Source organism: Vulpes lagopus, chromosome 21, assembly GCF_018345385.1.
Source record: "Vulpes lagopus strain Blue_001 chromosome 21, ASM1834538v1, whole genome shotgun sequence".
Lineage (NCBI taxonomy): Eukaryota > Metazoa > Chordata > Mammalia > Carnivora > Canidae > Vulpes > Vulpes lagopus.
The window spans coordinates 35,062,626-35,087,997 of record NC_054844.1 but is presented as its reverse complement, the minus strand read 5'-3'; the positions used below and the strand labels follow the sequence as shown (position 1 = coordinate 35,087,997).

Sequence of the window (25,372 nt, the reverse complement as noted above, 5' to 3'; positions counted from 1 at the left end):
AGAATATTTAAAAAGATTTCCAAAATACCAGGGTGGATGGTGATATAGTTCAGTGAGATGAGAAATATAGCAGAAGAAATAAGTTTGGAGAAAAAGATAATGCATTTAGTTTGGGCACGCTGAGTTAGAGCTATCTATGGGTATCTATGGGTTGTCCAGGCAAAGATGAGGGAGATAGTATCAAAGGATGCTTGATTTGAAAGTTGTGTCTGCCTGCCTCAGCCTAACCCATAAGTGCCAGGATAAGCAGTGGTGTGTGGATAAATGTTTAACAACCAGGAAAAAAATGGTTTATAGCATTTACCAACGTTCATGGTTAAATATATTCCCACCATGCTAACTTTGAACGACCAACCTGAGCTCATTGGACATGATGTTGGGAAGAGACACACTAACAATGTTAGCAAAAGTCAGATTCAAAAGAAAATAATAATGTAATGCAGTAATATTAGAAATCAAAAAAGCAAATGTTTTAGCTGGATGTTTTTGTATTTCAGTTGCCTAAGTGAATTGATATACATCATATATATCGTCTATAAGCACTCAGGTGTGGCTTTGTCATGATGTATTAACCTTTAATGTTTTTTCTTCTATAATTTGCTCTTGCATTTTATTTTAGATATTCACTATAAGGTAAAATATAATAAGGCATTTAGTTTTATTTATTTATTTAAAAGATCTTTTATTGGAGTTCAATTTGCCAACATTTAGCATAACACCCAGTGCTCATCCCGACAAGTGCCCCCTTCAGTGTCCATCACCCAGTCACCCCAATCCCCCGCCCACCTCCCTTTCCACTACCATGTCTGTGTCTTCCTCTGTGAGATTTCTGTTCATGTCTTTTGCCCATTTCATGATTGGATTGTTTGCTTCTTTGTTGTTGAGTTTAATAAGTTCTTTCTAGATCTTGGATATTAGCCCTTTATCTGATAGGTCATTTACAAATATCTTCTCCCATTCTGTAGGTTGTCTTTTAGTTTTGTTGACTATTTCTTTTCTGTGCAGAAGCTTTGCTTTTTTTTTTTTAAGATTTATTTATTTATTCATTCAGAGAGAGCGAGAGAGAGGCAGAGACACAGGCAGAGGGAAAAGCAGGCTCCATGCAGGAAGCCAGACGTGGGACTCGATCCCGGGTCTCCAGGATCACACCCCGGGCTGCAGGCGGTGCTAAACCACTCTGCCACTAGGGCTACCCTGTGCAGAAGCTTTTTATCTTGATTAAGTCCCAATAGTTCATTTTTGCTTTTCTTTTACCTTGCTTCATAGATATATCTTGCAAGAAGTTGCTGTGGCCAAGTTCAAAGGGTGTTGCCTGTGTTTTCCTCTAGGATTTTGATGGAATCTTGTTGCACATTTAGATGTTTCATCCATTTTGAGTTAAAAAAAAAAGAACTTCTGGATTAATTACACAAGTACCTGCCATTTTTAGGGCAATTTTTGAGATAAACATCTTTGTATTAAATTTTTTTATTGAAAATCTGACATGTGTACTATAATTGCATAGCACATTTGCTTAAAATTTTGAACTAATTATATAAATATATTTAAGAATATAATATGAAGACTGTATGTTTTGCAGTGAAGTTTGAAAAATATACAATGCCTCAATGCTGAAAAGTTTCATTTATTTTTTTAGCCACAGATCTTCTTTTTGCTCAGACAATATTTGGAAAAGCAGTGCCATTTGCCACAGCTGGAGATTGCTATAGTGCTGCCAGATGCCCACAGGTATTTCATATTTGTTTATTTTTCCCTCACTATGAAAAAATAAATGGATACTGTTTCTCTTAGTTTTCTTGACCAGAATATTGCAAGAAACATAAGTAAATAGAGAAACGTGAATTTCCTATATGAATTTTATTTCAAAGGTTAGAGATAAATTTTGGAGGATAAACATTGTTGCCAATTTTAGGTTTGTTTGAAAGGTGTATAATAACAAGGATTTCGAATTGTTAAGAACCTATTTCTCCTTTCATCATACATTTCATTTTTAACCTTTCCAACCAATGGAAATGAATGGATATACCTAAAGTGAAGGAATGGATCACAAGCATGTGACCTTCCTATACTGTTGCTAACATTGGTTATATTAGCTTTCTGGGTCTGTACCAATCCCAGAGTAATTTTCTTTTATTTGTGAAATAGTATATTTCCATGACTTTATTCTTGTTTTATTTTTTATTTCCAGAGTTCTTTTCATACACCCTTTCTGCCACCTCTGTGATTTCCAGTATAGAGTATGCTTTCTAGAAGAAATTTATCATCTCATTTTTAGCAAAAGATTTTGTAGTCTATGTGAAAAACAGTGTTATAATCAAATGGAGAAACGTAAGCCAGAGTAATATGGCATTGTTAGGTAGGTTTGGAACTAACTGAAAAAATCATGTACAAAAAGTAATGATTATAATACTGATATTTTAAAGAGAAATAGCTACTGATTTGCCAGAGCATTCTCTTCTTGGAATGTCCAATTCACTGTTTTCATCATATGATGGAGAAGGTATGCTTATATTGAAAAGAGAGGGCATTTTCTATACTACAGAAGGACACGTAAAGGAGAGCAAATACATTAGGAGTATGGGCTCAAATTAATAAGAAAAACTTAACTGGAATAAATTTATAGATTTTAGGTCCAGAAATGCAAAAGAAATCCAGTGAAGTCACATGAAAAAGACCTAGGTATTTTATCCAACCACCATGAATTCAGTATGACTCATGTAGATTATGGAGTAATTTCTAAACCATTCCATGTAATCATGAAATACCCAAACACAATATTGACCTCTAAAGATTTTAAATTTCTGAAAAAGGTAAATTATTAATATATCTAGAGATAGGAGGCAAAACCCAGGGGAAAAAAGGAGGGTTTAAATCATGTCACATAAGGAAAATGAAAGTAGCTAGGGAAAGAATTGGAAGTTATGGTAACTATCTCTAAATATTTAAAGAGCTCCATGAAAGAGGAATAAGATCAGTGTGTTATCCCAAGAGGCATAACTAGAGGAGAGGATTCCAGCTCAAGATAAAGAAGGCTTCTGGCAAGAGAGACTTGTCTACTAAAAAGAGCCCCCAGATCTGGGGCCCAAATAAATCACTAATTTTTACCTACGGTTTTTATAAATTGGTCTTTTATCCTGCAACCCTGCTGAACTCATTTCTTAGTTATAATAGTTTTTTACTGAATTCTTTGGGATTTTCTATATACACAGTGATGTCATCTACAAATAAACATAGTTTTACTTCTTCCTTGGCAATATGGATACTATTTATTTTTTATCTTGCCTCCTTACCCTGTCTAAAACTTCCATAGCAGTGTTAAGTAAAAGTGATGAGAGTAGACATACTTGTCTTATTCCTGATTTTATGAGAAAAGCATTCAGTCCATCGTTAAGTGTGTTAGCTGTGAATGTGTTGTAGATACCTTCAGTCAAGTTGAGAAAGTGCTCTTCTATTCCTAATTTAAATGGGTTTATCATGAAACAGTGTCAGTTTTTGAAATGCTTCTTCTCCACATACTGAGGTGATCCTATGGTTGTTGTCCATTCTTGCAGTGTTGTGGTGTATCACACTGGTTGACTATCGTTATGTTGAAACAACCTTGCATTCCTGGGAGAGATCCCATTTGGCCATGGAGTGTAATTCTTTTTATATGTTGCTAGATTTGATTTGATTTGTTGAGAATTTCTCATCTATTTTCATAAGAGATACTGGCCTAATAATTTTCTTTTGAGGTCCTTATCTGGTTTTGATATTAGGGAAATGCTAGCCTTGTAAAGTGAATTAGGAAGTATTCCATCCTCTTCTACTTTTTTGAAACAATTTGTGAATAATTAATTCTTTTTTTTCTTTTTATCAAATTTTAATTCCAGTATAGTTGATATATAGTGTTAAACTGCAGCTGTATAAATACAGTGATTCAATGATTCTATACATTACTCAGTGCTCATCATGTTAAATGCATTTTTAATCCTACTCCCCTATTTCACCCATTTCACCCACCTCCCCTCTGGTAACCATCAGTTAGTTCTCTGTAGTTAAAAGCCTTTTTTTCTGTTTGTCTCTTTTTTCCTTTGTTTTGTTTCTTAAATTCCACATATGAATGAAATTATATGCATGTGTCTTTATGACTTATTTCACTGAGCATTATACTCTCTGGATCTATCCATGTTGTTGCAAATGAGAAGATTTCATTCTTATTTGTGACTGGGTAATAGTCATATATATATATATATATATATATTTTTTTTTTTTTTAACACACCACCTCCTCTTTATTCATCTGTTGATGAATGTTTGGGCTGCTTCCAAAACTTGACTGTTGTAAATAATGCTGCAACAAACATAAGGGTGCACATATCACTTCGAATTAGTGTTTTTGTATTTCAGGGGTAGTGCAATTACTGGATCATATGGTAGTTCTATTTTTAATTTTTTGAGGAAACTCCACACTGTTTTCCACAGTGGTTGTACCAGTTTGCTTTTTCAACAACAGTGTATGAGGATTCCTTTTTCTCCACATCTTCACCAACACTTGTTTCATGTGTGGATTTTAGCCATTCTGACAGATATGAGGTGATATGTCATTGTGGTTTTGATTTGCATTTCCCTGGTGATGAATGATGATGAACATCTTTTCACGTGTATGTTTTCTTTGGAGAAACATCTGTTCATGTCTTCTGCCCGTTTTGTAGTTGGATTTTTGGAGGGTTTTTGGTGTTGAGTTATATAAGTTCTTTATATATTTTGGATACTAATCCTTTATTGGATATGTCATTTGCAAATACCTTCTCCCATTCAGTAGGTTTCCTTTTAGCTTTGTTGATTGTTTCCTTTGCAGTGCGGAAGCTTTTTATTTTGATGTAGTCCCAATAGTTTGTTAGCTTTTGTTTCTCTTGCCTCAGGAGACATATCTAGAAAAATGTTGCTATGGCCAGTGTCAGAGAAAATACTGCCTAGGCTCTCTTCCAGAATTTTTATGGTTTCAGGTCTCACATTTAGGTATTTAATCCATTTTGAGTTTATTTTTGTGTATGGTACAAGAAAGTGGCCCATCTTCATTCTTTTGCATGTAGCTGTCCAGTTTCCCCAACACCAGTTGTTGAAAAGACTGTCTTTTTCCCATTACATAGTCATTCCTCCTCTGTCAAAAATTAATTGAATGTATAATCTTGGGTTTATTTCTGGGTTTTCTATTCTATTCCATTGATCTATGCATCTATTTTTGTGTTAGTACCATACTATTTTGATTGCTACAGTTTATAATACAATGTGAAATCGGAATTGTGATACCTACAGTTTTGTTACTCTTTTTTCAAGATCACTTGGTTATTCAAAATCTTTTGTGATTCCATACTAATTTTAGGTTTGTTCTAGTTCTGTGAAAAATACTGTTGGTGTTTTTATAGCAATTGTTTTATTTTTTTAAAAAGATTTTATTCACTCATTCATGAGAGACACAGAGAGGTTTCTCCCTGAGAGGTAGAGACACAGGCAGAGGGAGAAGCAGGCTCCATGCAGGGAGCCCGACGTGGGACTCGATCCCGGGTCCCCAGGATCAGGCCCTGGGCCAAAGGCAGCACCAAACCACTGAGCCAATCCAACAATCTATGGATTGTTTCGGGTAGTATGACATTTATACAATATTTCTTCTCCCAGTCCTTGAGCATGGAATATCTGTCCATTTTTTGTATCGTCTTCAATTTCTTTCATCAATGTTTTATAGTTTTCAGAGTATACGTCTTTTACTTCTTTGGTTTAGTTCATTCCTAGATTTTTAAATTCTTTTTTGGTATAATTATAATTGGGATTGTTTTCTTAATTTCACTTTTTGCTGCTTCATTATTAGTATGTGGGAATGTAACAAGTTTCTGTACGTTGAACCCATTTATCAGTTCTAGTAGTTTTTTGGTGGAGTATTTAGGGTTCCTATATTCAATCTCATGTCATCTGTAAATAGTGAGAGCTTTGCTTCCTTATCAATTTGGATGCTTATTTCTTTTTGTTATCTGAGTGCTGTGGCTAGGACTTCCAGTGCTATATTGAATAAAAGTGGTGAGAGTGGACATCCTTGTCTTGTTCCTGGTTTTAGGGGGAAAGCTCTCAGTTTTTTACTGTTAAGTATAATATTGGCTATGAATTTTTCACGTAAGGTCTTTATTATATTCAAGAATGTTCCCACTATACTTGCTTTGCAGAGAGTTTTCTTTTTTAACATGAATGGATGTGGTACTTTGTCAAATTCTTTTATGCATCTATTGAAATAAACATATTGTTTTTATCCTTTCTCTTGTTGATGTGATGTATCGTATTTGTTTTATGGATATTGAACCACCATTACATCCCAGGAATAAATCCCACTTGGTCATCGTGAATGATTTTTTTAATGTATTGTTGGATTCAGTGTGCTAGTGTTTGGTTGAGGATTTTTGCATCTATGTTCATCAGAGATATTGGCCTATACTTCTTTTTTTAAAATTTTTATTTATTTATGATAGTCACAGAGAGAGAGAGAGAGAGAGAGAGAGAGAGGCAGAGACACAGGCAGAGGGAGAAGCAGGCTCCATGCACAGGGAGCCCGACGTGGGATTTGATCCCAGGTCTCCAGGATCGCGCCCTGGGCCAAAGGCAGGCGCTAAACCTCTGTGCCACCCAGGGATCCCTATACTTCTTTTTTTTTGTGGTGTCTCATCTGGTTTTTGTATCAGAATGATATTGCCATCATAGAATAAGCTTGGAAGCTTTCCTTTCTCTTGTATTTTTTTGAACAGTTTGAGGAGAGTACTTATTTTTTTTTAAGATTTTATTTATTTATTCATGAGAGACAGAGAGAGAGAGGAGGAGAATACTTATTAACTCTTTAAATACTTGGTAGAATTTACCTGTGAAGCTATCTGATCCTGGACTTTTGTTTTTGGGGAGTTTTTTGATTATTAATTCCACTTTATTGCTGGTAATTGGTCTGTTCGAATATACTATTTCTTCCTGCCTTAGTTTTGATAGGTTATATGTTTGTAGGAACAAAGAGAACAACACTTGATTTTATTGATTTTCTCTATTTTTTATTTATTTAATCAATTTTCAGACTATTTCTTTATTATTTCTTTATTTCCGCTTGCTTCAATTTGCTCTTTTTCCAGTGTTTTAAGGTGGAAAATTAGGTTTTTGATATATCTTTTTTTCTCTTTTAATATAAGCATTTCCAGATTTAAATTTCCCTTTATGTGTTTATTTTGCTGCATTCTATGAGTTTTGGTATGTGGTGTGTTCATTTTCATCTTAAAGTATTTTCCATTATCATGTGTGAGGTCTTCAATGACTCATTGGTTCTTTAAGTATGTAGTGTTTGACGCCCACATATTTGTGAATTTCCCAAATTTCCTTCTCTTATTGAGTTTTTTCCACTGTGATTGGAAAATACACTTTGTAAAAAAAGAAAAGAAAAGAAAATACACTTTGTATATTCTTAATACCTCTTAAATGCATTGAGTCTTGTTTTATGACATAGCATATGGCTATTCTGGAAAATGTTCAATATGTGCTGGGAAAGAATGTGTATTCTGTTGTCAGTGAAATATTCTATAGATGTTTGTCAGGCCTAGTTGGTTTGAAGTATGGTTCAACTTTTCCATTACCTTGTGGACCTTCTGCCTAGCTGTTCTATTCACTAAAAGTTTGCAATTATTATTATTGAATTGTCTATTTCTTACTTTATTCTTATTATTTTATTTACTTTGTATTTTGTTAGTTTACTTTGCCTTTTTGTATATGATTATGATTATAAATTGCCATAATTTCCTGATATATTGATACTCTTATCATTATCAAATATTCTTCTTTATCTGAAGTAGCATTTTTGTTTGTTTTAAAGGCCTAATTTATCTGGCATTAGAATGGCCCCTCAGTTCACAGATAGTGCATGATATGTAATTTTATCCCATTTACTTTTAAACTATTTATATCTTTGGATCTTAAGAGTGTCTCCTATACAGAGCACTTTATTGAATCTGTGCCTTTGATTTGAATTGTTTAATGATATTGATATTTCTGGATTTATATTTGCCATTTTACTTATTGTTTTCTATATGTCTTATGTTGTTTTTTTCCTCCAGTCCTTCATTACTGCTTTCTTTTTTATCAATTGAATGTTTTGAATGTAAAATTTTCATTTCCGTAATAATTTTTTCACCGTATTTTTAAGATTTCTTTCTTAATTGCTATTTAAGAGTTTATGATAAACATCAGTATCGACTTCAGATTTATACTACCTAATTTCAGTGAAATATAAAAACATTACTCCTTTATGTGCTCTTCCCTTTTGTGGTGTTATGTTTGTTATACAATCTACGTATGTAATAAACTGGCAATACCTTTTTATAATAACTTTATACAAATTTATGTTTTCCAGAGAATATGAGAGAAGTAATAACAGGAATTACATATTCACAGAGATTTTTATGTGAGCCTTTATATTTAGCATTTCTAGTTTCCTTCTTTTCTTCCTGTGGGTTTGAGTTATTAGCTGGTGTCATTTTCTTATTCCCAAACAGCTTTGCTTCCACTTGCCTCATTTTTGTCATTATTATCAAATATATTAAATTTCTGTACATTACAGGTCAATGATATGATCATATTATTAGTTTGTACAATTGTTTTAAAATAAGTAAGGGAAGAAAGGAAGAGAAATGTGCAATTACAGTGGCTTGCACAGTTACCATTACTACACAATTACCATTACCAGGATTCTTTGGTTGTTTTGCATTAATGTCTGGTATTACTTCGTTTCAGCTTGAAGAAATTCCTTTAGCATGTCTCATGAAACAGGTCTACTAGTGACAAATCCTCTCTGTTTTGTTTATCTGGAAATGTCTTCATTCTTGAAAGATTGATTTGCTTGTTATAAAATTTTCAACTTACAGTTTTTATATTTCAGCACTTTAAATATGTCATCCCACTCTATTCTGGCTTCTACATAAAAACATGGAAGTCAGCTATTTATCTTTTGGGGGTTCTTATGTATGAGGTCATTTATCTCCTGATGGTTTTCAGATTTTCTTTGTCTTTGACTTTCATCAACTTTAGTATCACATATTTAGATGTAGATCTCTATGTATCTACCAAACTTGGAATGTATTGAGCTTCTTGGATGTATAGGTTGATGCATTTTACCAAATTTGAAATTTTTTCAGACATTATTTATTCAAACATATTTTCTTCTCCTTTCTCCTTTCCTTCTGGTACTCCCATTATGCATATGTTGGTGCATTTAATGGTGTACCCTTGTATCTCTGAGGCTCTGTTTATTTTTCTTAATTCTTTTTTCTTTCTTCAGATTCACTGTTGATATCTGTTCAATTCTTTCTTCTGCCTCCTTCAATCTACTGTTTGAGCCCCTCTCATGAAGCTTTTATTTTTGGTTTTTGTACCTTTCAACTCCAGAATTGTCCTTTTGCTCTTTTTCTAAATGTAACTTCTGTCTTTGTATAGATATTCTCTATTTGATGAGACATTATCATACCTTTCTTTAAAACATGGTTTTCTTTAGCTCTTTGAACATATTTATAATAGCTGCTTTGAAGTCTTTATCTGCTCAGCCAGACATCTGAAACCTCTCAAAGGCAGTTTCTATTGCCCTTCTCTCCTGAATATGAGTCATCTTTTCCAATTTCTTCACATATCTCAGTTTTTTTTGTTGAAAACTGGGCATTTTAGGTAATGTATTTAAGTAACTGTGGGCATTAATCTCTCCACTATTTTAGGACATTGTTTGCTTCCTTACTTATTTCTTAGCTTTTTGGATGGACTATTTCCGTGACATCTCTTTTCCCTGTAGTGGATAGTCACAGATGTCATTCCTTGGAAGGCATAGCCTTGGACATGTATAGTTACTCTGATCCTCCTGGAATGATAGTATTTTTAGCTGGGATCTCTGTCTCTTTATTGACTCCCAATTAAGTTTTTAAACTGGTCTGATCTGCTGATACCGTACTCGGCTCTTAGCCTCCACTAATTGCTAGATGATTGCTCTATTCTTTCAGTAACATCCTGGAGGAGTAAATTACTCCATGGTCTGATCCACCTAAACTTAAGCTCTTTGGCCAGGGTGGTATTATGGGTCAGGGATTTGAGATCAAGTCAGACCTCAAAAGGAGCATTCTTAGCTGCCTCTTTGCTTGGTTCTCTCTCTTAAACTCCAATTTGATCTACCATTTTGCTTCTTGCTCTCATTGAGCTATCACCATCCTCCTCTTAGATGAACACCATGAAAGTCTTGTTTTCAGTAGCATTTTTAGACTTGAAATTCTCCCGTGTTCTCTCTCAAGTAAGCTCATACTTCTTAAAAAATGCTATGGAACTTTTTGTCCTTATATCTTGATTCTCTCCTAAGGAGGAAACATTGTACCAATTCTGTGGATCTAGGGATAGGACAACTTCTCAGAGTAACAATCCCAGTTTTTGAAGCAGGATGCTGAGCAATAGCTGTAGCTTCTGGTCTTTTTGGCTTGCCCATCTCAGCATAGAACCTCTGCCCTACTATTAATTTTGAATGAGGGTGATTTGAGCCTTGTGTTCTTAGCCTAGGGTGCCTGGAGTAGATCTTCTGTTCTATGAGTAGGAACTGAGTGATAGACAGGAGCTTCAGACCTTCGGCCACTCTTGCCTATAATGGAGCTTCTGTGGTGCAGAGATGGGTCAGATGAGAATTGCTGGTGGTTTGCCACTCCTAGGGAGAAAACTTAATCCTAACAAGCAGCTGAGAACATAGAGTCTTAATGTTCCCATCAAGAGTAAAACTGTCATTTTTGCTGAGGTAGGAGGAGGAAAGGGCAAGTCATGGTTCGAATGTCACAGATGTTTGTCCTTACCTAGATACAGATTTTTGTGAATTAATTTTTTCCATTCATTGTTTAACCTTAAGATAATTTTCAGAGACCTTAAACGGATGTTATATTTCATAATTTTTATAAGATTAGTTATAAAAAATTTATGATGGTTTTGCTGGAGAGTGAGGCCACAGGATTCCTCAAGTTTTCATGCTAGAAGTGTTTCCTCTTTTTGCTATATTTTTAAAGGTAGAAAGCTTGGTAGAGGAGGCTCATGCTCTCATTCATTTCTTTGAAGCTGGTTAGCTTTATCTATGTTCATTCTTCCCCTTTCCTACTTCATTCATATTGACCTATCAGATGATTGATCTACTTTCCAGAATGTGACTCTCTGAGGTCCGGTCAATAAGACATCAACAAAATTCATAAGAGGGCTGATATCAAGTAAATTGTATAACTGTCGAGTGGAATCAAAATTTTTATCTCATTTAACTTTCCTAATGGGAAATAACGTTAAGCTAATTATTTTTTTTAATTTTTTTTTATTTATTACTTATGTATTATAGTCACAGAGAGAGAGAGAGAGAGAGAGGCAGAGACACAGGCAGAGGGAGAAGCAGGCTCCATGCACCGGGAGCCCGATGTGGGATTCGATCCCGGGTCTCCAGGATCGCGCCCTGGGCCAAAGGCAGGCACCAAACCGCTGCGCCACCCAGGGATCCCCCATTAAGCTAATTATTATAAACAGAATATTTCTTGATGAGCATGGAACCTGAATAAGAGGTGTTAGCACAATCAGGTTTTCAAATGGTAATATAGCTATTTCCATTAATTTCTAACTCCTTTTATTCAATTTCAACGTAGCCTCTTTTTGTCCCCTGTAGTATCCCAAGTTTCTCTCTTTATAGTTGAGAGAACAAACTATATTAATAACCTGCCCAAGAACCTTGAGAAAATCAGAGGCAGAACCAGTACAGTAATAAAAATATTCCTCTCTGCTCATCAAGGTGAGATGACTCCCTCATGTAATTCTCCAGACATTTCTGGAATACAAAGTTTTATTTCCAAAATTAGATGTTATTGGGCATAGATTAGGTATGTGCTGTCAATAGAAACTTTGCCTATCTATATTCATTCTCTATTCAACTGACTGAGGTTTCTGTTACCAAAAATACAAAATGTCCTGTGTTCCTAGAGATATTCTGTCAAATATATAAACCAGATTCTGTGTTAAGTTATACAACATTTGCATGAATACTCTCCAGATGTTTGATGTCACAGAAAGAAGTTATTTTGTTTGGGATTCATCAAAACCACATCCTCTGTGTTTGCATATGACAGGGCACTCTGGGACATGAATGCTAAAAAGAGAATGGATACATATGGCACTCTTTAGGGAAAATAAACTTTGCCACATTGCAATATAAGATGAAATTAAGGAGTGTGATGACTTTAGAATACATATATATCAAAAGTGAAGTAAAGTAAAATGTTTGGTACTTTTCAAAAAGCCACAAAAATTTGACAATAAAACCTAATGTGTATATCTTCAGCTCTTTTGTAATTAATACTGATCACATAAGAGCAAGAGAAATAACCACATTGAGCCAATGTCAATTGATCATGGCCAGCATCTATTTTGAATATTCAGGGCCAGTTAAATATTTTGAACATGTATTTTTTTTACTACAAGGATATAGATTTTGATATATATCCATAAGGTCTACCTTTTTGATTATATTGTTTAGATTATCTCTCTATTTTTGCCTCTTTGGTCTGCCTTGTTACTAAAAGTAGTATATTAAAATTTCCTATTGGGGATCTCTACGGATCTATGTCTACTTGCATCTCTTGTCATTTTGCTTCATAAAAGTTGCTGTGTTATTCAATTCATGATATTTATGTGATATTTCTTCACTGTAGATTATGGTTTATAGTACTTATTGGTCATATTTTCCTTATTTGAGACATGAATTCTACTTTGTCCCTGAGGATTGCTGCCCTTCTTTTTTTATGATCATTTTCCTGGTATATATTTTTTTGCTTAATTTTGAATTTTAGCCATTATGAATCATGTTAAGTAGCTCTTGCATATAACATGTTGCTGGGTTTTGTTTGCAAGTGAATTGAAAATTTTATTCTTTAAATAAATGTTATACCCATTCACATTTAAAAAATTTATAACATACAGAAAATTACCTTTTTTAATATGCAGTTTTAACATATGGACAGATTCATTTTACCACCATCATAATTAGTGTATAGGACAGTTCCTTCACATTCCTTTCCTGAAGTCAATTTCTCCCTTGGACCTAACTCCTGGTAAACACTGATCTCTTTTCTGTTGCTATGGGTTTGCCTTTTCTGGAATGTCATACAAATGTTATATAAATGGAGTCATATGGTATATAACCTTTTAAGATTGACTTTCTTCACTCAGCATAATGCCTTTGAGATTCACCTGTGTTGTTGCATGTGTCAGTAATTTGTTCCTTTTTTATTGCTAAGAATATTATCCCATCATACCGATGCTCTACAGTTGTCCTATTCATCCATTGGAAGAATACGGGTTGATTACAGTCTGGGAAGATTATGAATAGAGCTAATATGCACATTTGTGTACAGGTGTTTGTGTAAACATATATTTTCATTTTTCTGAGATAAATACCCTATGAATGGAATTATAGGGTCCTATAGTATGTGTGTATTTAATTTATAAGAAATACCAAACTGATTTATAGAATAGCTATACTATTTTGTATTCCCACTAGTGAAAATTAAAGTTCTAGTTGATTTGCTTCCCTATCAGCACTTAGTAATGTCAAGTTTTTTGCACCCCGCCCCCCGCCATATCCTATGGAATTTCAAGGTAGTTTTAATTTGCATTTTACTAATGGTTAAAGATGTTAAGTAACCTTCATCTGTTTATTGGTTATCTGCATATCCACTTTGGTGAAGTGTATGTTCGAGTCATTTGCCCATTTTAAAAACTGGATTGTTCATTTCCTACTGTTCAGTTGTAAGAGTCCTTTACATATCATAGATGCAAGTCCTTTGTTACATATGGCATTTGCAAATATTTTTCCTAGTCTGAACTGTATCTTTCTTTTAAGTGTCTTTCACACAGCAAAAATTTTAAATGTTAATGAAATCAAATTATTATTTTTTCCTATATGGGTTGTGTATTTAGTTTCATATTGAAGAATTCTTTGACTAACTCTAAGTTACCAAGATTTTCTCATTTCCTTCAAAAGTTTGTATAGTTTTATAGTTTTACACCTAGACATATGATTGATTTTGAATTAATTTTGTGTGAAAATGATGGTTTTTACATGTAGATATCCAGTTGTCCAAATACCATTTGTTGAAAAGACAATATTTTCTCCATTTAATTACCTTTCCATCTTTGTCAGAAGCCAAGTGGACATATTTATGTGGGTGTATTTCTGGACTATTCTGTTCCATTGATCTACTTATCTTTTACAGTAGTGTCTTGGTAATGAAAGCTTTACAATGAGCATTAAAATAAGGTAGTGTGGGCTCCTCAAGGTTATTCTTTTTAAAAATGGTATTAACTATTTTGTCTTTTCATATAAATTTTAAAATCAGTTCTCTAGCGGTGCCTGGGTGGCTCAGCTGGCTCAGGTCATGATCCCCAGGGTCCTGGGATTAAGCCCCGTATGTCATATGTCATTGGGCTCTCTGCTTAGTGAGGAGTCTGCTTCTCGCTCTCCCTCTGCCTGTCACTCTCCCTGCTTGTGCTCTTTCTCCCCTTCTCTCTCTCTAATAAATAAAAATATAAATAAACAAAATAAAATAAAATCTTTTAAAAAATCAGTTCTCTAGAGCTACAAAAACTCCAATGGAATTTTATTGGAATTGCATTAGATTATAGATCCCATTCATAATAAAATATGTACAACATGTTCTAAAATTATAGAAGTATGATGATGTAATGAGTACACATGAACCAGTCAAAAAGAGAAGTAGAACATTAGAACTTGTATTTAAAAGAAAAAAAGAACTTGTATCTATGTCTATGGTTCTTCTCATATCTTTTTTTTTTTTTTGATGCAGTAAATTACTCAAGGAGAGCTATTTCAATTTGTTGAATTATTGGATCTTTCAATCACCTTCCACTTGTGATTTCGCTATTAGAATTTTACTTCTTATGTTTTGCCTAGTCTAAAAAAATGTTGAGAGTAGAAGAGGTGGTAAACCTCATACTACTTTTTAAAAAATAAACTTTTATTAGCTACATTGAAGTAATTTTAAGTTAAAGATTAGGTTTTAAAGTGGTTTGCATTTTAATCTTAAAGGAAATATAGAACTGAAATAATGTATTCAATCATTTATTACTTCTGAATTTCTATAGGAATGTACCAGTACCTTTTTATGTTATATGGACATAAAGTATGTCCATATAAATGAACATTTATATATATGTATGTGTGTGTATATATATATATATATTTTAATTTATTTTCCCCCAGTTTTAGTGAAATATAATTATCATTATAACATTGAGTTAGTGTAAGGTATGCAAGATAGTCAGTTGTTTATGTATGTATTGCAAAATGATCACCACAGAAAGTGTAATTAACATCCATCAAAAAAAAAATCACATCCGTAACCCCACATAATTACAAATTTTTTTTCTTGGGATGAGAACTTTTAAGAACTATACTCTTAGCAACTTTCAAATACACAGAACAGTATTTTAACTATAATCATCTATATATAATCACACATTGCATTCCCAGAATTTATCTTATAACTGGAAGTTTATATCTTTTGACCATGGGTGAGGACCTAATCCCCCTGAACCTCCCCAGCAACTACCAATCTGTTCTTCACTTAAAATATTTAGAGTGAGATCTGTCTTTGTAGTGCCACAGTAGTTGACACCATGTCTGTCACTCAGTTAATTTTGAACGAGTAAGTGAAATGTATTTTTATGTCTATCAATACTATCTCAAATTTCAGATGAATCATTTTACCATTTCTTTGAGATTGTATTATGTTGCTTTTTAATGACGACTAAGGACATAAGTAAAGCTCATGGAAATTATTCTGGAGAAATGGAGCAACAGATAATTTTTAGTCCAACCAATTGTGTTAACGACCGTCTAAGTCTCTCACTAGTCAGATTTCTTTCCCTTTCACTTCCAGTGCATACACATTTGAATGCTTCCGAAGCAATCTTGAGGAGAGAGGCAAAGAATTAGTGAAAGTATAGAATTTAGGTTCTGAAAACACTGTATGGCTCCACTTGGGTGTTCAATAAGTGGCAAGTCCAGGAAATCTACATCACAGAATATATTTCTATTTTAAAGCGACTTCATTTGGTGAGAAACCTAGTATGAGTTAATAATAATGATATTCAATGCAAAACTTGTATCAGGTTGACTAAGTATCAAATATTAGAGAAGTAGTTAGAATTAGTTATTTTTCAAGTATTTACCAATATAAAATACCAATGTGTTTGGTGTTAATGTCACTCATTATCATGGCATGTGAAAGGTTTAGAGGTGTATTTGTCTACTTATGTGTATGTAATGCTAAAATTTAATATTTGTAATGCTGCACTTAATTCATTCAAAAAAAGTGATTACCCAAACCCTATTCTGGGCTATGAGAATACAGCAATGTAACGTGTAGGTCATATTCTAAACTCATAACTAAATATGGTATATAATAAGAAATTTTCTTTGGTGTTTATCTAAACATTGTTTCTCTTATAGGGAAAATTATTTATTAAAATTGTATTATAAATATCTTTGAATTTACTTTTATTTTAATTAAGAAATAACTTAGACTTCTTAGCAATAAACTAAATTGATATATAATTGCTTTAGCAATAGTAATAATTTACATTATAAATATATTTGAAATCTACTTCACTTTTGCTTTTATGATGAGATAACTTTTTCATTCACATAATGTAACCCCTAATATTTTATCACAGTCCTGCTCAAGATTCATGAGGGATATAGTGATGTGGGATATACTATGGATATGGGATATAGACTATGGGATATAGTGATGTGATCTAAGATTATCACTCTGAATCTATGTGTATTTGAACACTGACAATAGGCTTAATTAGGATTAATTAATTCTATTTTTCAGTATGTAATTTTGTACTGAAAGATAATGTAAATGTGCCAGAATTTTACCCATTTTAGTCACACATTTCCTTAATTAACATATACTTGAGGTTTAATTTTTTAAAGAGATAGTCTGAAATATTTTGACATGAAAATGATTCTCGTGTCTTGAAAAGAATTAGATCATAAAGCCACTAGGGGGCTCACACACCACGTGTGTAAATCATGTGGCATCACACATCCCACATACAATTCTGGGCACTTTTAAAAGGCTGTTTACCTGGGGCAATAATATTACATTCCGTACTTTTGTGTGGGGGATTAAGAAGTAATATTTTTATGGCAACAGAGAAGAGCACATTAAGGGGAGGTTCTAGAAAATATATTACATAAGTATAATTTATCAAGGAAATTAGAAAGAAGAAGTAAAAAATAGAAATTGGAGAAATTTTAAAGTCTTGCTTAATCCCTAATGAACACACCTTCTGTGAGGACTGACTTTCCCATTGCTATGGGAGCATTAGCTCTAGTTGTCAAGTCTTAGAATCCTAGGGTTGGACAGAGTTACTTTTTCACAAATAACATTTATGGTGTTGATTCACGTGTCTTGTATTGAGAAGACTTATTTACAATCAATTTTTTATTTTTTTTATTTTTAAAAATATTTTATTTATTTATTCATGAGAGACACAGAGAGAGAGAGAGAGAGGCAGAGGGAGAAGCAGGCTCCATGCTAGAAACCTGATGTAGGACCTGACCCCGGGACTCCAGGATCACACCCTGGGCCAAAGGCAGGTGCTAAACCACTGAACCACCCAGGCGTCCCTTTTATTTTTTTTTTTTCAATCAATTAAAAAAAAACTTTAGCTGGTTCATTTCCCTTAGAGTAAAGTTTTATCAATATTCTTTCATTTTGGAGCACCTGGGTGGCTCAATAGGCTAAGCATCAGACTCCTGTTTTCAGCTCAGGTCATAATCTCAGGGCCAGGAGATGGAGCCCCTCCTTGGGTTCAGTGCTGGGTATGGAGCCTGCTTAAGATCCTCCCTCTCCCTCTGCCCCTGTCTTGTGTGTGCATTGTTTCTGTCTCTCTCTTCCTCTCTCTCAAAAAAAAATATCCTTTCATTTTTTAAAGGAAGACCCTTGAAAAGCAATTTGAGACCTTTCTTATATAAATGAAATTCAGGTGTTCTATTAAAGAGCATTCTTAAATATTTTATGAATTTCATCTATTTTGTTTTGTTTATGATCTAGGGGCAGTTCAGCATTAACTTGGCAGGAACGGGGATGAAGATATCCAGCATAGCAAAATGGCTTGCTCAGGGCAATTATGCCTCTGTCATCATACACAGATCACAAGTAAGTCCTGCTGGACCCAAATACCGTTTTGAAATACTTTAGTGCTGTGAACTAGAATTAAAGGTCCTCTACTTTCACTGAGTTATAAAGTTAATGAGTTATAAAGTTAATGACTAATGAATTATTGCATAGATGAGGCATATTACATATAATGGGGCATAATATTAATGAAATAATGAAAGTGGGTTCATTTTTATGAATGTACATATATTGCTTTATACGTATATAAATTCATGTATAGGCTACAGATATCTGAACCTAAAATATCAAATACTAAGGCTCAAGTTTGGGCCTAATGATTTGAAATGCATGTACTTCAAAAAGAAGTAGTGCTGTTAGCTATATTTTAATTATTAAAGATTTGGTAGGTTTAATATTTCAAAGTTGAGGAGTAGGTTTTTGGTTTATTTGTCTCACAGCTTTGATTTAGTGATGGGGGTGGTGTTAGAGCCATTTTTCATCTAACACCTCTTTATAGTTACTATAAGAATTAGGACTATTTTTGTGGTTGTATGAATATTTTCCTCCACCTTTATCCAGATAACATCGTACTTAGCTTTTACCTATAGCATATGTATTACAGATAGAACACATTTAATTTTGCTGGTATAGCGTACGGGCAAAGATACTTTATGAGATGGCTCCTGTTACGTACAGTGACCATGTCTCAGATAGCATGACTCTATCTGTAGTAAATCAGGATCTATTTTATAAGTGTTCTCACCTCTGTTGCTCATCAGTCAGCACCATCAACAGCCCTTGCTCATTCTGTTTTGTGTTTTTTCTTTCTTTTGATAAAAGTGACTATTTTTTACACTTGTATCAATATTATTTATAATGAAATTCAATTTTCCAATATTCATAGTCTCTAACATTCTATTTCTGAAGACTATGAAACTGAGTTTTAATTAACAAAGAATTTAATTTTTTTGAATTATTTCTGTCATTCGGGTAAGAAACTGGCTTTATTTTATTTTATTTATTTTATTTTAAAGATTTTATTTATTTATTCATGAGAGACACAGAGAGAGAGGCAGAGACACAGGCAAGGGGAGAAGCAGGCTTCATGCAGGGAGCCCAATGTGGGACTCGATCCCAGGACCCCAGGATCACAACCCAAGCCGAAGGCAGACAAACACCCAACCGCTGAGCCACCCAGGCATCCCCAGAAATTGGCTTTTAAAACAAACAACTATAGGGACACCTGGGTGGCTCAGTGGTTAAGCATCTGCCTTTGGCTCAGGTCCTGATCCTGGAGTCCCAGGATCAAGTCCCACATCAGGCTCCTTGCATGGAGCCTGCTTCTCCCTCTGCCTGTGTCTCTGCCTCTCTGTCTCTCATGAATAAATAAATAAAACCTTTAAAAAAATAAAACCAACAACTATAAATTTTCATTTGGCATTTTTAGGTCTAATCCTAAATAATGGGAATAATGGGAATTTATTCCCATTATTATTATTCTAATAATGGGAATAAATTATTTAACTAAAGTATATTCTGAGCAGTGTAAAGAGCTCAATGAAATATTTTGACCTTATTTACCCAACTTTTAGATATCTTTTGGTTAATTGTAAAGAGGTCACCAGTAGATATGAATATTTAGTATGATCATTCCTGTGGTTCTATTTGAGTTCCATTCTAAAGATTAATTATTTAATCAACTGAGAATTTCTACCTCGATCAAAAATATTGCACATGAAAGTATTTCCTGAGGCCTGTGACCTGGTGTAAAGCTGCAACAGGTAGAACCTGAGTTTACATGTGGAAATGCAAACGTCTTTTCATTTGCCAAGACATTTAATCAAGATTAGGTTTTTATGTAAATAATTTGGTAATAGGGATGTACATAAATGAGAATTTTTACTACCTTTCCCATCTTCTCTGTTTACTTAGATTCTTGAGAGCTAAAAAAAATTTCTGAAAGAAAAGGCAACTTCAAAAGCCCCTGATCTCAAAACAGCCTTTATCCCAAAATGTTCTAGGAACTCAAAGTTTCCTTCTCTGCCCTCCCTGTTTTGATCATAAAAACAAACCTTCAAAAGAAACCCCACCCCCAAAAAATCACCCTTACTTTCTCCAGAAACTCATAGAAGCTCAAACTGGTTTTGCCTCATCCTATCAAAATGCCTTCAGTCTTTTGACTTTTGGACAAACGATAGAAAACTGTTTAGAGAGAACAACTGTCACACCCTTCTCACCAGCTTCTGTCAACCTAGTCCTCAGTGAAGGGCTCTGCTTTTCTTTAAAAAAAAGAATTCCTTTCTTATTTCTTTTCTAATTATAATTACTGCTTCCATTCCAGTTTTCCCCCCTATTTTATCACAAATTCTATACTTTTCTTCATGCTGTGTTTCTAAGGCTTCCCTGAGGTTGAGGTTAATGAGAGAGAATATGCCTCGTATACAGTTCTGGTTTGCATATTCCTTATTTAGCCCATGAGAATCTTATATAAAATCATGTAAATATTGAACAGCAAATTGGGAGAGGTTTTAACAACTTCACTGAAGCAAATAGACGCTTCGATGAAAAATATGTGGCTTGAGACGAATTGTCTAAATTATAATGTGGCTTATAACCATCAAGGAGCTAATATGAATTTCAGGTTGTTTGATTCCAATGACCACCAGTTTCAACTGATCCTGAAACGGTATGATCTTTGACCTCAGATGTAATTGTTATAGGAAACTTTGGCTAATGATTTCAGCCACATAATTCGAAGCATTTGCTTTTTCTGCCTATGCACGAAGATACCAGTTTGTGTCCGATTCTCCTATATTTCTGCCTTTCCCTATTTTCAGGATGGAACCAAAGTCTACGGCAGATGTGGAGGGTTCTGTGGAAAGTGTGTTCCTCACATGACTACTGGTCTCCCAATTCAAGTAGTATGAACATTCAGAAGTGGGACGTATGAGGAGATATTCCCTGGAATATCTGCAAATAACCGGTGCTCATTTCTTTTCTCTTCCTGAGATTTCCATGTCCAAAATGTCTGTGCCTTTTTTTTTTTCAGGGTGCTCATCAGGGAATCAAATCACTGCTTAATTTTTCCAAAGCCTTCAAAGTAAACTTAACAAATATATGACTCTAATTAGGAACTCTTTTAAAGGACATAATAATTTATGGTATGATATTCAGAGATATTTGCATGAATTCTACCAAGATAATGTTGCTGTTAACAAACATCTTGGACTGGATCGTGGTTATATTATGCCTATGAACGCACATATAAATCTCTACTCAGTATTGTACTGTACAATGAATGTTTATTCTACTTGTTAAAATGGAGCAAGTAAAAACTAGGAAAATGAATTTATTTAAAACTCCTATGAACATTACTGAATCTGTCAGGCAAACAGCAAATCCCCATAGTCATATCAAAAAAGTACATAGCCATTATACTTTCTACTGATACAGCTTAGATACCTTGATTTATATTTCCTTTAATTTTAAATTGTGGGTTATGGTGCTTCAAATAAAAAAAATCCTAAAAATGCAGTACACTTTTATATTAAAAATCTATGCTTGGGTTAAATAGTAAATATGAAAATTTGTGGATATAACAGAAGAAGATATGCTATAGTAGAATTTTACCTAAAACACCTACCTCTAATTTGATTGTACTTATAAGAGCAATACATTGTTTTTATAATGTTTATATTCTGTCTCTGTAACTCATATATGTATATATTTACTCTTAAAAATCTATTTTCTCAAAGTTATGTACTGTATTTTATTAATCAAGTAGAGAAGTGAGAATTATTGAAATTTTGAAAATCCTATTTTGGTAGACAAAATTATGTTTATATGTGCAAAATTTTTATTAGAGATGTCCAAGTTATTCTACATCTGAGGTTTCTCAAAGCCAAAACATAAAAGATAGTATAAAAATTAACTATTCATGGGCAAATTCTCAGGTAGTAAGAGATTTTTTTCAGGTGAATAATTTGTGTATTATATAATAATATGATTTTAAAAGAATCATAGACAATATTTTTCTATGGCAACTTACTCTGTAAACCAAAAAATGAATCTACTAATAGATTTTTGCCAGTAAATAGTAGTGTACTAGTTTTACCCACGAACTTTTTCCCCCCAAACATTTATTATTATTTATTTTTTCTCCAAACATTTCTTTCCCCCATATAAGGTACTAAAGCAATTTTGTGCCAATGTGGTTAGATAAACATTTAGGGATCTCTGTATCAGAAATAAAGTATTTTGCACTATGTGCCTTAAACCAGTTACAATCATTAGTACAAAATGTGTAACATTTTCTAGAAATGTTTTCATTCATAAAATCTTACAACTTATATACATGTGAATAATAAACCTATTTGTGTGATATGTTAGCATTTTGCTTTCATTTTTCTTACGTGTAAAAAAAAAATATTTCTTTACCAAGAAGGTTTATAACCCTATGACCACTCTAGAAATTCAGAGAACTTTTTATTCAAATTGTTGCAGTTGGAATGGAAATGGTTCATGTCTGCTATACACCCTTATCATGGCAGAGGGAATACAGCAGGAGGCTGACAAAAACTGACAAAAGCTTCTGTATATACAAGGGATACCCATGTCATTGAATATATACTCATATTCAATTAGCCAAATGACATCACGTGACCAAATCATAGTCATTGGGTCAGGGAAATATACTCTTTCTACAGGGGAGGATTGCTAGGCACAGGGAAATGGGTGAGGACTTCGAATTCTCTCCTAAGAGGAACAGATCCTTGTAAACAGTAATATGCTTTAGCCATCCATCTTCAATTTCCCTCAAAATTGTCAAAGTGTTATCCAAATTAAATCAACTTAGATTACTACTGGTCACGTGTAAAAATTGTAGAGAATCCACATCCTCAATGGCACATGAATTAAAAAAAAAATCTGATCTGCTGGGGAATAGCACAGTATTTCATTGTTTGAATATTTATATTCATCTGATTGCTATATTGAATGAGGATTCTTTTATATATATTTTGCCATTAGGTTTCTCTCTGAGAATTGCTTGATCGTTTTGTATTCTCTTTGCTCCTCTTCTCCACCATCTTTCCCATCTTCTCATACACCTACCCTACTCCTCATGTCATTAAAAACAAAAAGAAACAAACACAAGGGAGTATAGCATTTTATGTGAATGGGTTTTTAAATATTTGGGAATCTGGGGACATCTGGGTGGCTCAGTAGTTGAGCATCTGCCTTAGGCTCAGGGTGTGATCCCGAGGTCTTGGGATGGAGTCCCACGTCAGGCTCCCTGCATGGAGCCTGCTTCTCCCTCTGTCTATGTCTCTGTGTCTCTCATGAATAAATAAATAAAATCTTAAAAAAAAAATTGGTTGAGACACCTGAGTGGCTCAGTGGTTGAGTGTCTTCCTTTGGTTCAGGTCGTGATCCCTGGGCTGTGGGATCAAGTCCTACATCGGGCTCCCCACAGAGAGCCTGCTTCTCCCTCTGCCTGTGTCTCTGGCTCTCTCCCTGTGTCTCTCATGAATAAATAAATAAAATCTTTAAAACAAAAACCATTTGGGAATCTCTTATCAAAAAGCATGCTTTTGATTCTCCCTTAAATTAGTTGCAAATATTAGTATGCAGTGTATAGTAATTTTCTATACTTGTTTATCATTTAAGATGAATCATTCTGTACAAGTATTTTATCTATTTTCCCTCACTCTTTAAGGAGAAAGATTTCCCTGCTCCTGCTGAAGGCCAGTCCCCCAACCTCTGCTCTCATATTTCTTCTCACTCCGAATTCTCCAGAACCTTTTCCCACAGATTATTATCTCTCCCTCTCTTTCCTTTCTTTCTCTGCTGGCTCCTTCTCTTCATCCCCTCCCACCCCAAAAAAAGTTTTCAATTCTCTCCATTTTATTTTATTTTTAAAAAATTTCATTGTAGTTGACTTAACAATGTTTTATTAGCTTACGGTGAACACCATAAGGATTCCACAACAATAAGTGTAGTCACCACCTGTTACCATATAATGTTGTTACACTATTATTGTATTTCTTAAACTATACTTTTCACTCTGTGACTTATTTATTTTATAATTAGAAATTTGTGCCTCTTAATCCTCTCCACCTAGTTCGCCCATCCCCTCCCCCTCCCTGCCATTTCCTTCCCCTCTAGGGACCAGCAGTTTGTTCTTTGTATGTATGAGTCTGTTTCTGTTTGTTCTGTTTCTTAGATTCCACATATAAGTGACATCATATGGTATTTGTCTTTCTCTGAATTATTTCACTTAGCATAGTATATTCTAGGTCCTCTTCTATTTTAAAACAAAAAGATGTCTCCCCCTTCGCCCATCACTACTCACTGTTCTTCCTCTTATTTTCTGAGAGAAACTGCTCTCCTCATGGTCTCTTCATCTTCACCTTTCATTCAATTGGTCCGTTTATACCATGACTTCCAACCTTCAATATTTTATTGAAACTGCTTTCCCTAAATCACCATGAACTCCTAGTTGCCCAGCACAATTGATATATTCCGAGTTGGGTTTTTCTTTCCCCGTTTAATTTCTCAATAGCATTTGGCAGGGAAAGTTCCATGAAATTCTATGATTTGTTTAATGGTCTAGTGTATGCTCTATCTGGGTGCGTTTTCCCTGCGCTCATGAAAATAATGTGTTTTTGGCAGTAATTTTGTGTAGATTTGGGTAAGTAAATAATGTTGTTAAGTTATTGTATTGTTCAAATATTTTCTATATTATTATTTTTCTAATTGCAGTGTTAATTATTGAGAGATGCAGTTTTTTAAATTATAGTGTCAATTATAGTATTGAGATTTTTTCTCGATTGTACTATCGATTACTCTTCTAACTATAGTACTGATAATCATTATTATATTAACATGATGCTGATATTGATATTCTATTATAGTAATGTTATATTCTTCAACTATAATTGTGGATTTGTCTATTTCTCCCTTTAGTTTTGCCAAATTTTGTCATGAATTTAGAAGTCCTGTTATTAGCTATCTATATGCTTATGAGTGTTATGTCTTTTTTTAAAAGATTTTATTTATTTATTCATGAGAGACACAGAGAGAGAGGCAGAGACATAGGCAAAGGGAGAAGCAGGCTCCCTGCAG

At 33.9% G+C, this 25,372-nt stretch overlaps 1 protein-coding gene across 3 annotated transcripts in view; it reads left to right on the top strand.

Annotated features, from left to right (window-relative positions):
- ADAMTS20 (ADAM metallopeptidase with thrombospondin type 1 motif 20) overlaps positions 1-22,624 on the top strand; it is a 163,776-nt gene extending 141,152 nt beyond the window's left edge. For 2 of the 3 annotated variants that reach the window (XM_041736786.1, XM_041736785.1), the window contains 3 exons: positions 1,637-1,728; positions 18,182-18,286; positions 21,085-22,624. In XM_041736786.1, the coding sequence (XP_041592720.1) occupies positions 1,637-1,728; positions 18,182-18,286; positions 21,085-21,174 (287 nt within the window). In that variant the 3' untranslated portion in view covers positions 21,175-22,624. Of the gene's footprint in view, positions 1-1,636; positions 1,729-18,181; positions 18,287-21,084 lie in introns of those variants that run through there. The other variant, XR_005984934.1, reaches the window with a different exon arrangement.
- Positions 22,625-25,372: the final 2,748 nt, after the last annotated feature.